Source organism: Myotis daubentonii, chromosome 9 (assembly GCF_963259705.1).
Source record: "Myotis daubentonii chromosome 9, mMyoDau2.1, whole genome shotgun sequence".
NCBI lineage: Eukaryota > Metazoa > Chordata > Mammalia > Chiroptera > Vespertilionidae > Myotis > Myotis daubentonii.
In genome coordinates, this window is record NC_081848.1 from 3,520,797 (window position 1) to 3,534,633 (window position 13,837).

At 55.0% G+C, this 13,837-nt stretch overlaps 1 protein-coding gene across 9 annotated transcripts in view; it reads left to right on the forward strand.

Moving 5' to 3' along the window:
* The window catches only part of JAML (junction adhesion molecule like), a 62,573-nt gene that overhangs the window by 7,047 nt on the left and 41,689 nt on the right, over nt 1-13,837 (forward strand). For 3 of the 9 annotated variants that reach the window (XM_059707722.1, XM_059707735.1, XM_059707724.1), the window contains exons 2-4: nt 3,861-4,027; nt 9,754-9,964; nt 12,758-12,950. In XM_059707722.1, coding sequence (XP_059563705.1) covers nt 3,861-4,027; nt 9,754-9,964; nt 12,758-12,950 — 571 coding nt within the window. Of the gene's footprint in view, nt 1-1,090; nt 1,128-3,860; nt 4,028-4,048; nt 4,266-9,753; nt 9,965-12,702; nt 12,951-13,837 lie in introns of those variants that run through there. The other 6 variants (XM_059707725.1, XM_059707723.1, XM_059707729.1 and 3 more) reach the window with 6 other exon arrangements.

Below are 13,837 nucleotides of genomic sequence, written 5' to 3' on the forward strand. Positions count from 1 at the left end.
GATGATAACCTCCATGGAAAGCTTCTGTTTCAGGCGCTGTGTTGCGCGTTTTGTGGTTATTATTTGATCTCATCGCCTCCTCCCCGCGATCCAGTGAAGTAGGTCTTGTTATTCCCATTTGCCAACAGAGGAAACGGGCTTGAGCAGATCAGGTGACTGTGATGCAGGTCTTACAGCTAGAAAGTGTCTGGGCTAGAAATCGCAGCCCGGATCTGTCTAATTCTAAACCCACACGTTAAAATGCTACATTTATGCTTCAGGAGGAAGGACGGGTCCGGGAGAGCGTAGTTTACCCATCCATTCCCACCTTGCATTTTCTCAGCCGCTTCTTGAGTGATGCAAGGTGGCTCAAGAGCGAGGTCCCCAGAGAGAGCTGGGCGGAGGGATGGAGGCCTTCCAGGCAGCACTGCATTGCAGAGGTGTCAAGGGCAGAGAGGACGCTGTGGGCGAAGCAGAAGTCACTGTCATCCTCACTGTCATGTGGGCGGGTCAGGTCTTAGCAGAGTTGTGAGCAGCCCTGGTGTCCCCCTTCCAGAGGAATGTGAACGGACTGGATTGTCTGGAGAGGAGCAGGAAAAAGGGCTTGAGGCAGCGGAAGGGCAGGCCTGGCTGGGACTCGCCTGCCTGGGGCCGCCTGTCTGGGAGCGTGGGCCGGACTGAGGCGCAGCTATGAGGAGGCTCTGATGGAGCTGGCGCACGCGCTCTGGGTGGGTTGGGCTTCTCGGGCTGTACGTGTCTTAACTCATGTATTCCTCCCGAGCTGCTGGGAGACGTGCTGTGATCATCCCCACAGCGCGAGGGACTGAAGCAGGAAAGTAACTTGCTAAGGCACAGGGCCGGCCAGCCATGGGCCGGGGTGCGCCCCGGCTGCTGCCTGGGGAGCTTGGCTTTGGGGTCGTGTGCGGCTGCTGCCTTCAGCCTCCTGCTCTGTGAGCCCAGAGCCTGGGCCATTGCCTAGAGAAGGAGCAAGACACAGCCCCAGCGGCTTGCTTTCCTCAAAGCCGGCGCCCATGTGGGAGACAGCCCCGCTCACTGTTCTCCGAGGCAGAGGGGATTGGTCAGAAGAAGGGCCCACTCTTGTGGGGGTGGAGCTTCAGAGCTGGATATGGGAGGTGGTTTTGGAAAGAGTAAGTCTCTAGAGAATTTAAAAATGATATCTTATTTTTACTTTACAAATATATGTTTTTATTGATGTCAGAGAGGAAGAGAGAGTGAGAGGGAAAGAAACATCAATGATGAGAGAGAACAATCCACCGGCTGCCTCCTGCACGCCCCCTCCTGGGGATCGAGCCCACAACCTGGCATGTGTCCTGACCGAGAATCGAACTGTGGCTTCTGGTTTATCAGACACATCAGTTAGTTGCCTCTCCCACTTGCCCCAATGGGGGCTGGGGAACCTGCAACTGAGGTACCTGAGGAATCGAACCCATGACCCTTTGGTCTGCAGGCTGACACTCTAACCACTGGGCAACTGGTCAGGGCTTTTATTTTTACACTAGGGGCCCAGTGCACGAATTTGTGCACCTTGAAAGGAACTGTGGGCCACGGTGGGCACAGGGGCAGGTCTTGACTCATCCTCTGTGTCCTGCCTGGCCCCTCCTGCCATGGCTCTGGTCCCCTGTCTGCTGGCACCCCCATTGCTGCCACTCCCATGTGCTAACGGCAGCGGCCCCACTCACACCCGCTGACAGTGCAGAGTGATTGGGGCTGGTACCAGCAGCAGGTCCGAGTGGGGCCGGCAGTGGGTGTGAGCAGTGGCTCCGGCACCAGCAGCGGGTGTGAGTGGGGCCTGCAGCGGGTGTGAGCAGCGGCTCCTGCACCAGCAGCAGGTGTGAGCAGCGGCTCCGGCACCGGCAGCAGGTGCGAGTGGGGCCGGCAGTGGGTGCGAGTGGGGCTGGCGCTGGGTGCGAGTGGGGCTGGCGCTGGCAGCAGGTGCGAGTGTTGGGCAGGACTGTAGCACGTGGGAGCAAATAATTTTCAATAACCACCAGAGGCTCGCCCCAGTGACAGCGACCGGCGCCCCGCCTTGGTCTGGCGCCCCCGCTCACCTGCTCCACCATCCCGTCGCAGCTGATGCCTGCCATGTGGTGCGCTCTGCTGCCTGCTGCTGACGCCCCCCATATTCCATGCGCACCCCCTGGTGGTCATCACACGTCATAGCGACCAGTTGTTTGGTGGTTCTGCTGTTCGGTCTATTTGCATATTAGGGTTTTATATACGGTAGGTCCTTGGGTTACATCAGAGATCCGTTCCTATGGTGCGATGTAACGCAATTTTTGCCATAAGTCAGAACCCACCTACATAAGCACCTACGTCACTCACATGGAGCACATACACAGTGGTAATGAAGTGAAACAGTAAAAAAAATTTAAAAGAAAGATAATTCCTGACCTTTACTTGTGGTAAATAAATAATAAAAAAAACATAAAGCACATATGTACATACGTTGAAATGATGCAACTTTTTTTTTATATATAAACTAGTGGCCTGGTGCACGAAATTCTTGCATGGGGGTGTCCCTCAGCCTGGCCTGCACCCTCTCCAATCTGGGACCCCTTAGGGGATGTCCAACTGCCAGTTTAGGCCCGATCCCTGTGGCAGTAAGACATCCCTCTCGCAATCCGGGACCGCTGGCTCCTAACTGCTCACCTGCCTGCCTGCCTGATCACCCCTAACCACTCTGCCTCTTGGCCTCCTTGCCCCCAGCTGCCCTTCCTGCCGGCCTGAGTGGCCCCTACTGCCCCCCACTGCTGGCTTGCTCACCCCCAACTGCCCCCACCCCCGGCCGGCCTGCTCTCCTCCAATTGCCCTCCCCTTCTGGCCTGATCGCCCCTAACCGCCTCTGCCTCGGCCCGCCACCATGGCTTTGTCTGGAAGGTCTCCCGGTTTAATTGGCATATTACCCTTTTATTAGTTTAGGTGGGAGATGGCGCTGTAACCATGAAACGACGTACGTTGAGTCCGACGTAACCCCGGGACTGCCTGTAGATAGATAGATTTTAGAATGCTTTCCTCCCCCTGGTTTACTTTTAAATTTTTCTTTTCTTTAATATATTTTATTGATTTCAGAGAGGAAGAGAAAGGGAGAGAGATAGAAACATCAATGATGAGAGACAATCGTTGATTGGCTGCCTCCTGTAGGCCCCCCACTGGGGATCCAGCCTGCAACCCAAGCTTGTGACCTTGACCAGAGTCGAACCCGGGACCCTTCAGCCTGCAGGCCGACACTCTGTCCACTGCGCCAAACCGGCTAGGGCGCCCTGGTTTACTTTTAGTGGATGTGTGAGTCATTAACCAGCCTTGAGACCGAAAAACCAAAACAAAGCTAGATAGAACCTTAGGGCAGTTTTATATGATTTTTTGAAAAACAAACAAACAAAACACACACACACACACACACACCAAAAAATGAAGTCCTGTTCTTTTTTCCTATTCGCACTGCCGGTGGTTGAGGCAGTGCAGCTGCAGGTTGCAGCCACGCTGGCTGGGGGGAAGTCCCTCAGACCTCAATAGCGACACGTTCCTGGACGAGTGTGAGGGCGTGGGTGGTGATGCCGCTTGGCCTGCTGTGGGCTGACCCACTTGTTCGCACCAGTCCAGCCACGCATCAGTGTTTGGGAAAACCCACTTTTACAGTTTCACCCAGCATTCCTCCTACGACTTCACATTGTAAAACGACAAAAACACTGCCCGTGATGGATGCGGACGTCCACGCCTGGTCCCCCGGGCTGGTACGGGGAGGTGTTCGCTGCGATGGTGTTTATGAGAGCCTGAAAAACGATAAGTAGCGCGTTTCTATTGTTCAGTCATCGGTATATTCCAAATGAACACATTTCCAGTGTCTGGCTTGCTTTGATCAGGTGTTCACACGGTCCTCACCTTGGAGATTAAAGTGGATGCGCATGTCCGGGGTTACGTCGGAGAGAAGATCAGGTTGAAATGCATTTTCAAGTCGACGTCGTCTGTCACTGACAAGCTCACCATAGACTGGACCTACCGGGCCCCCAGCAGCAGCCGCACAGAGTCAGTAAGTGTGTGGCAAACAGCTGTCCTCGCGTCTCCTGTGCTCCGCGGCCGGGAACCCTTTCACCCGGAGCCCGGGCGCCCCTCCGCCGTCCGTCTCAGACTGGAGGGTGTGCGTCCCCTGCCCGACCGTCACAGGGTCACGGGAGGCTGTTCATGCTTCGCTGCAAGAGTTGCAAATAAGGGACAGGAAAAGCTCGTCCGAAGGTCAGAGGACGTGTGGCTGGGCGTGCTCCCTCCTGGTGGTTTCTGTTGGCCTGGCTTCGCAGCTTCCTTTTCAGGTTCCGTGCGCTCAGCGGTCCTGCAGGACCGGTGGGAGAAAGGTCCTCGGGGTCCCAGCGCAGGCATCCCTCTCTCACAGCTCACTTCCTGCCGCCCAGGTGGCCCCAGTGGGCGTGTCTGCTCTGGCCCTGTGCTCTGTGGACCTGCTGGCAGCGCCCGTAGTGTAAACCTCAGCACTGATTTAGGTGGTTCCTTTGATGACTGACAGATGCTGTCGGTGACAGATGGTCTGTTAATAGTAGAAGCAGTATCCTTGTGTCACATGTAGACTGCATTTATGGTTCAGATCCCATGTGGAGGCCTAGTTAAAAAGCCCTTTCTCTTGCCCTGGCTGGTTTGGCTCCATGGATAGAGGGTCGGCCCTTGGACTGAAGGGTCCTAGGTTCGATTCCGGTCAAGGGCACGTACCTCAGTTAAAGACTCCTCCTGGCCTGGGCCCTGCCCCGACCCGCGGGACAACAACGGGGGGAACAAAGAGACACCCTAGGAGAATGAAACAAACAAGGGACACGAAAGAATGGAGGCAAGACAAGTCCTGATCAAGCCTCCAACTTTATTCTCACCGCGGCAGAATATATACTGTTTTAGGGAAGGGGGGTGGGTAAAGGGGTCTATGGGCAGTAACCTATTACTAGAGATTTATTAGGCTCCTGATGGCTGTGCTTATCAGTGGAGATTTAGCAGGCTCCGGATGGCTATGTGTTTATCAGAGGAGATGTGTGATTTAGCGGCTGTGTGAGGGTAGTTTATTTTTAACTGCTGGCCAATTTGCAAGACACAGGTGGTTTCTGGTAATTAGGAGTTTCTGGAGGAACCAGAAACTTATAGTTTTTAAGATGGCTTTGTCTAAGCCAATATTTCTAATGGCTCCCAACAGGGCCCTAGTCGGGGCATGTGCAGGAGGCAACCAATCGACGTGGCTCTCTCACAACGATGTTATTCTCTGTCTTTTCCTCTCTTTTCCACTCTCTCTATAAAAGATCAATGGAAAAATATCCTCGGGTGAGGATTAACAACAACAACAACAAACAAAACCCCCTTGTTATGTTTCCAGCAGCACCCTCAGCTCCGGGTAGCTGCGGTCAGGAATGTGAATGTCAGCTGTGTATAGGACTGTAGTATTGGAAGTCCCTTTAATCTGCTTTCCTGTTTCCTGCATTGGGAAAACTTTCCGATTGATTTTAACGTGTAGCTTTGCATTTTGTGTTAGGAGTCCTTGTTGAATGCCAGGACGCTTGGGTAGGCAGGTGGCTCTGGTGAAGGAAATCAGGCTGTATTCATGGTCCTTTTTTCTTTAGACTTAAAATAGTTCACTTTGTTTTGAGTGGTTGGAAACTGTGGCTGGCCTTGTTTCGCTCTGCCCCCGTGGCCAAAAGTAGGACAGAAGAAGCAAGGGGGATTTTCTTGGCTCAGAAACCTCAGATACAAGCAGCAAGGGTTCTGCGTGGCGCTTCCTGTGAGCTGGTCAGGAAGCCCGTTCACCAGCTTGGAGTTCCTGGGCCTTTAAAGGCACATGAAGTGATGCTGCAGTTACGTCCTGGCGGACTAACCAGGATTACACCTCAACTGAACTTGGAATTCGAGGTCACATCCATCTCTCAGTGCACAGCAGGCCTTGTGTGGTCAGTAAGGAGTTTCAGACCCTTGCTTTTATGTTGCTGCTGATCATCAGCAGTAGGTATTCTTTTTCTTTTTTAATCCTCACCCAAGGATATTTTCCCAGAAAGTGTAAGAGAGAGGGAAGGACAGAGAGAAATATCGAAACACATTGATTGGTTGCCTGCTGCATGTGCTCTGACCAGGGCCTGGGCTGGGGAGGAGCCTGCAACCGAGATTCATGACCTTGACTGGAATAGAACCCAGGACCCTTTGATCCGCAGGCCGATACTCTACCACTGAGCCACACGGGCCAGGGCAGCAGTAGGCATTCTCTATGTCCCTTTGTGGAACACAGAGCACACATGTTGTTATTTATTTATTTATTTATTTATTTAAATATATTTTATTGATTTTTTACAGAGAGGAAGGGAGAGAGATAGAGAGTTAGAAACATCAGTGAGAGAGAAACATTGATCAGCTGCCTCCTGCACATCTCCCACTGGGGATGTGCCCGCAACCAAGGTACATGCCCTTGACCGGAATCGAACCTGGGACCTTTCAGTCCTCAGGCTGACGCTCTATCCACTGAGCCAAACCAGTTTCGGCTGTTGTTATTTATTAATGCCTGTGTTTCCCACCAGACTGCAGACTCCATGAGAGCAGGGCCTGTGCTTCTGTGGCTCCCATTATCTCCTTTGGCATAGCACACAGTAGGTGCGCAGTGCGTAGTTGTTGGATGAATGCATGAACAGGGACCCATAAGTGATTCAGCATCTTCTTTGGGAAGTTGCTCTTCACAATTGGGCAGTGGTTCCGAAGTGGGGAGGTGCCAAGTAGGCAGAGAAAGGGGACAGCCAGACTCCCGCCTGAGACGATCGTGCGGTGTCGCAGGACCTGCCGGGCCACCAGCAGGTGTACGTAGGTGCTTTGCTGGGAAGCGTCCAGTCACCCTCCTGAGGCAGCGGTGTTGTAATTCAGCACACGCCTTACTTCCCTCTGCCCTTGGCCACAAGTAGGACTGAGTGCTGATCATGCATCGGCCGGACGTTTGTTAATTGCCGAGAGAGGTAACTTGAGAGAGGCTTGGTTATATCATACCCTCCTGGTGATTTTGAAAATATACAAACATCCCCCTTTTTCACTTACTGGCCATGTGCCTTTGATAACTCACTTAGTTTTTTGTTCTGGGCCTTGTTTCCCTTTCTGTAAATTTGGAAGAATTATACTTGCCCCAAATGTAGTTGTTATGAGGCTCAAATGGGCAAATGCATACGAGTCATTTGTAAACCCTACAGTGTTAGACGAAGACTAGAGGCTTGGTGCACGAATTTGTGCATGGCTGGGGCCCAGCCTGTCCGCCCAGATCCAGCAGATGGGGCTGGGCCTGCAGCGGGGAGGGGTCGTGGACGGTTGGCCAGCCCCACCCCCTGGTCCAACTCCCAGTCGAGGGGGTAATTTGCATATTAGCCTTTTATTATATAGGACTAGAGGCCCGGTGCACAAAAATTTGTGCACTCGGGGGGGGGGTCCCTCAGCCCGATCTGTGCCCTCTCCCAGTCTGGGACCACTCGGGAGATAACGACCTGCTGGCTTAGGCCTGCTCCCAGGTGGCAGAGGGCAGGCCCAATCCCTAGGTGCAGCGCCTGGTCGGGCTCAGAGCAGAGCCGATGGGGAGTTGGGGTGCCGCCCACTGTGATGCACAGAGCAGGGCGGATTGGGAGGTTGCGATGCCACCCTCAGTCATGCTCAGGGTACGGCCGATTAGGGGGTTGGGGCACCGCCCCCTGTCACACTCAAGGCAGGGTCGATGGGGAGGTTGCGGCGCCACCCCCTGTCACGCACAGAGCAGGGCCAAACAGGGGGGTTGGGGCTCCGTACCCTGTCACGCACAGAGCAGGGCCTGTCAGGGGGTTGGGGAGCTCCCCCCTGTCACGCACAGAGCAGGGCCGATCAGGAGGTTGAGGAGCTCCCCCCTGTCACTCACAGAGTAGGGCCGATAGGGGAGTTGGGGCACCGCCCCCTGTCACACACAGAGCAGGGCAGATCAGGGGGTTGGGGCACCACCCTCTATCACCCACAGAGCAGGGCCAATCAGGGGGTTGGGGCACCGCCACTGTCACACTCAGGGCAGGGCCGATGGGGAGGTTATGACTCTACCCCGTCACACACACAGCAGGGCCCGTGGGGAGGGGGTTGGGGCGCTGCACCCTGTCACCCACAGAGCAGGGCTGATCAGGGGGTTGGGGCGCCACACCCTGTCACACACAGAGCCACAGGGCGATCAGGGGGTTGGGGAACTCCCCCCTATCAGGCACAGAGCAGGGCTGATCAGGGGGTTGGGGCGCCTTCCCCTGTCCCGAACAGAGCAGGGCAGATAGGGAGGTTGTGGCCCCACCCCTGTCACACACAGAGCCGCAGGGCGATCAGGGGGTTTGGGCGCTGCCCCCTGTCACGCTGATCCCGGTGCTGGGAGGCCTAGCAGCTCCGCTGATCCCAGTGCTGGGAGGCATGTGACCCTTTTACTATATAGGATAGAGGCCTGGTGCATGGTTGGGGGCTGGCAGGTTTGCCTTGAAGGGTGTCCTGGATCAGGGTGGGGGTCCCCACTGGGGTGCCTGGCCAGCCTGGGTGAGAGGATGATGACTGTTTGCAGCTGGTCATACACCCTTCAGGGTGGGGGTCCCCACTGGGGTGCCTGGCCAGTCTGGTTGAGGGGCTGAGGGCTGTTTTCAGGCTGGCGAGTGACTGAAGCTCCCAACTGCTCCTTTTTTCTTTTCTTTTTTTTTTTTTTTTTTAATTCTGGGCCAGCTCTAGCTCTGGCTCCAACTCTGAGGCCTCTATTGCTGAAAGCAGGTATCTGGTTTGTTTGGGTTCTATAATCGAAACACTGTATCATCTCCAGCTCTGAGATCTCGGCTGGCTGAAAGCAGGTTTCTGGGGTTTTGTTTAGCTTCTATATTTGTAACAATGTTTCAAACTGCAAGCTCAGAGGCCGGCAAGGCAGGTGGGGAACGTTGGAGTCCTCGGTTACTGAAGCAAGCAAGCCTCATGTTCACTTCAAGCTGCCTGGCTGTCGGCCGCCATCTTGGCTGGCAGTTAATTTGCATATTGCCCTGATTAGCCAATGGGAAGGGTAGCGGATGTACAGCTAATTACCATGTTTCTCTTTTATTAGATAGGATTAGATGCTACTTTGGAAAAGGGTTTCTCAACTTTGCCACTGCTGCCATTCTGAGCTGGAGGACATTTTGTGGTGGAGGCTCTTCTATGCATCATAGGATTTTATTTTATTTTTGTTTTTAAATCTATTTTTTTTATTGATGTCAGAGAGGAAGGGAGAGGGAGAAAGAGATAGAAACATCCATGATGAGAGAGAATCTCAGATCGGCTGCCTCCTGCACGCTCCACACTGGGATTGAGCCTGCAATTCAGGCATGTGTCCTGACCGGGAATTGAACTGTGACCTTCTGGTTCATAGGTCGACGCTCAATCACTGAGCCACGCCGGCCAGATTCTGCCCTCCATCCACTGGATGGCAGCAGCACTCCCCCCGTTGTGACAAGCAAAACTGTCTCCAGACATTGCCCCGTGTCCCCCTTTGAGAGCTCCTGCTTCAGGACTTGAGGGAGACATAGAAGAGGCTCCAGGGTGCGGGCGAAGTCTTCCGTCAGGCCTGCCTTCTGTTTCCTTGGCCCTCTTTGAACCTACAGGATGGAGGCAAACCAAGTATAAAACAGTGCTCAATGGAGAAGACCCCTGACACACCTGTATTTTACTTAAGACCTCTAAGCTTTCCATTGTCTTTGCGTTTTTCAAATTAACTGTTTCTCTCCTGTGCTGCTTTCTTAGATTTTCCACTACCAGTCCTTCCAGTACCCCAGCACCGCAGGCACGTTTCGCGACCGGATCTCCTGGGTCGGAGACGTGTACAAAGGGGATGCGTCCATAAGCATAAGTAACCCCACGACCAGGGACAACGGGACCTTCAGCTGTGCCGTGAAGAACCCCCCAGACGTGCACCATAACATTCCCACGACGGAGCTCACAGTCACAGAGAGGGGTGAGCCTCCTCCAGCCCCTGAGGGGTTCACAGTCAGAGAGGGGGGAGCCCGCCGCCCTGAGGGCTGGGGCTGCGCTCTGGGGAGAGGCTGTGGCAGCGGAGCCACCTGTCTGAAGCCAGTTGAGTTGTCCATTAGGATGCACTCTTTAATCTTTATTCTACAAACTGACGTTTTTCTTTTTCCTTCTTTTGTGAATCCTCACCCGAGGATATGTCCCCATTGACTTTTAGAGAGAGTGGAAGGGAGGGAGGGAGAGACAGAGAAAGAGAGACATTGATGTGAGAGAGACGCATCAGAGAGACGCATCGATTGGTTGCCTCCCCCAGGCGCCCTGACTGGGGCCGGGAATTGAGCCTGCAGCTGAGGCATGAGCCCTTGACCAGAATCGAACCCGGGACCTTGCAGTCCGCGGGCCGATGCTGTATCCGCTGAGCCAGACCGCCTAGGGCCTAACTGAAGTCTTTCTTCAGATATTGTCCCAGTTTCTCCATTTCTCTTTGTTGTTTTAGACTTCAGGTGGCCAGGGGTCTTGTGGACAACGTGTGACAAATCCTTGAGTAAACGGACGATGGTTATCTCTGTGAAGTAGAAGTCATCTGATTTCCCTAATGTGTTCTCGCCCTCAGTGATGAGACATGTGCTTGCCTGGGTCCTGAGAGGCCCCCCCGCCCCATGGTGAAGGGCCCCCGCCCCGTGATGGAGGGTCCCCCCACCCCATGGTGAAGGGTCCCCCCGCCCCGTGGTGAAGGGCCCCCGCCCCGTGGTGAAGGGTCCCCCTGCCCCGTGGTGAAGGGTCCCCCCGCCCCGTGGTGGAGGGCCCCCCGCCCCGTGGTGAAGGGCCCCCGCCCCGTGATGGAGGGTCCCCCCACCCCATGGTGAAGGGTCCCCCCGCCCCGTGGTGAAGGGCCCCCGCCCCGTGGTGAAGGGTCCCCCTGCCCCGTGGTGAAGGGTCCCCCCGCCCCGTGGTGGAGGGCCCCCCGCCCCATGGTGAAGGGCCCCCGCCCCGTGATGGAGGGTCCCCCCACCCCATGGTGAAGGGTCCCCCCGCCCCGTGGTGGAGGGCCCCCCCCCGTGGTGAAGGGTCCCCCGCCCCGTGGTGAAGGGTCCCCCTGCCCCGTGGTGAAGGGTCCCCCCGCCCCGTGGTGGAGGGCCCCCCGCCCCGTGGTGAAGGGCCCCCGCCCCGTGATGGAGGGTCCCCCTGCCCCGTGGTGAAGGGTCCCCCCGCCCCGTGGTGGAGGGCCCCCCGCCCCGTGGTGAAGGGCCCCCGCCCCGTGGTGAAGGGTCCCCCGCCCCATGGTGAAGGGTCCCCCCGCCCCGTGGTGAAGGGCCCCCCCGCCCCGTGGTGGACGGCCCCCCCCGCCCCATGGTGAAGGGTCCCCCGCCCCATGGTGAAGGGTCCCCCCGCCCCATGGTGAAGGGTCCCCCCCCCCGTGGTGGACGGCCCCCCCCGCCCCATGGTGAAGGGTCCCCCCGCCCCGTGGTGGAGGGCCCCCCCCCGCCCCATGGTGAAGGGTCCCCCCCCCCCCCCGTGGTGAAGGCAGTGCCTTTGTGCTGTGAAGACCAGCAGTTGCCTTTCGGTGACAGGAGAACAGGCTAAGGACTCCCTTTTTATCTGCCTCTCTTCCTGGGGACGAGTGGCAGCCCAGCCCTCGGTTGAATTTGAACCGAAGGCTTAGAGATACAGGACTATATGATTTTTCTAAAGACAATCACCCATACATTTTAAAGACCTGAGCACCTTCCTCCTGGGGGTGGGAGCAGAAGTGACACAGTGTCTCTGGAAGACAGCTGGCAGTGTGAATCGGGTGTCTTACCGGTGTGCACTCTTCCATCTAGAATTCTGTTTAAAAAGTTACCTTAAGGAAATAGAGCTCAACATGAAGGTTTATGTACAAGGATGATCACCATAATGTCATTCATAACTTCAGAGAATGGGGGTGACTGGAATGTTCAGCACTCGAGGACTGAGTCCGTAAACTACACAGGGCGATAGAATACTACGCAGCCATTAAAAAGGTCTCGCCTGGCGGTGTGGCTCAGCAGTTGAACGTCGACCCAGAAACCAAGAGGTCACCAGTTCGATTCCCGGTCAGGGCACATGCCCCGGTTGTGGGCTTGGTCCCCGGTGCAGGAGGCAGCCGATTGATGATATTTGTCTCTATCTCTCTATCTCTCTCCCTTCCTCTATCTCTAAAAGCCAATAAAAAATATTTTTACAAAAGGTCAGATCTGGAAGGAATCTTTACTGACATATAAGGTACTTGTGTAGTAAGTAACTAGGGGTTGGGAATGATACATAAAATACGACTCACACTTTTAAAAACATGCACTGTCCTCCCTATTGCAGACCCTAGTCACGTGTCTTGGGAAGAAGATGGAATGGGTAGATGACAAAGCGTTACTCTAGGGCAGTGATGGCGAACCTATGACACATGTGTCAGAGGTGACACGCAAACTCATTATTTTGGTTGATTTTTCTTTGTTAAATGGCACTTAAATATATAAAATAAATATAAAATATATAAGTCTTTGTTTCACTATGGTTGCAAATATCAAAACATTTCTATATGTGACCCGGCACCAGAGTTAAGTTAGGGTTTTTCAAAATGCTGACACGCCGAGCTCAAAAGGTTCGCCATCACTGCTCTAGGAAATAGGATTCCGGGTAAGTTTTTACCCGTTTTGCATGTTTAGTTCTTACCTTTCTGTCTGTTGAATCTATTCCTTTTGTTACGAGAAAAGTGTGAGTGCAAAAGTGAGACCCACCTCATGTCAAAGGAACAGGTCTGCAGGGCCTCCTCTGCCTGCCCCTCCCGCAGGCTTCGGCACCATGCTGTCCTCCGTGGCCCTCCTCTCCATCCTCGTCTTCGTCCCCTCGGCGGTGGTGGTGGCGCTGCTGCTGGTGAGAATGGTGAGGAAGTCTGCGGGGCTGAGGAAGAGGAGCAAGTCCGGCTACAAGAAGTCGTCCATCGAGGTTTCAGATGAGTAAGTGCAGCGGAGCCCCGAGCGGTGCGCCCGAACCCTCTCAGACCCCTGCCTTGCGGACGGTGCCAGGCCCCGGCAGCCTTGCTTTTCTTACTCCCCGCTACGCTTAGTTCTGCTGGTGAAATGTCCTTTTTTTTCTTTTTATATTTTTTACTGTTGATAGTATTACAGATCTCTCCTACCCGCCCCCCCAATTGGGCTATGCATTTTAGTATGTAAGTCCTTGGGTTGGTCTCTTCTCGCCCCCCCACATTCGGTGTGCCAGTTGTTCCAGCCTCCTGCTTCGGGTCTCATTTGGTTGGTCAAGCCCGTTTGTTCATTAGGTCCCGCAAGCAGTGCGACCACGTGACGCCTGTCTTCTCGGTTTGGCTTATGGACTCTCCTCTCGAAGAGGCCAGCTCTGGGGAGCAGTACTGGACGGGAGGCTGGAAGTGAAACCTGGGGGCAGATCTGGGGAAAGATGGGGGTGACAGCAGGTACGAGCTTCCTGCTCTGGAGATCAGACGATGGGTCCTTTGGTTCTGAACTTAAATTGTGAAGTAGATGCCTCGTTCCTTCAGAATCAGCAGGATTCCCACAGCCGCCGTGTTCCCGGCCACTTCCCATGCGCTCCGCGTTCCAGCCACAGCCAGCTTCTGTCTTCTCTCAGCAAACTGCACTCCGGCCCGTCTCCCGCCACACCCTCCTCCCTCCCCTGGGTCCCCTCCTCCTTTCCCTCTTTTGCTGGAACACTCTTCCTTCCCTCCAAGACCCAGTGGAAACGTCCCTTCTCTTGAGTTTTCCTGAGTCTCAGGGAGGAGTCACTCCTCCTCTTTGCTCCACAGCAGTTACCTCAGCCCGTTCAAACCCTGGTGGCCTTGCATGAGCGCGAGCTTCTGCGGCTCAGC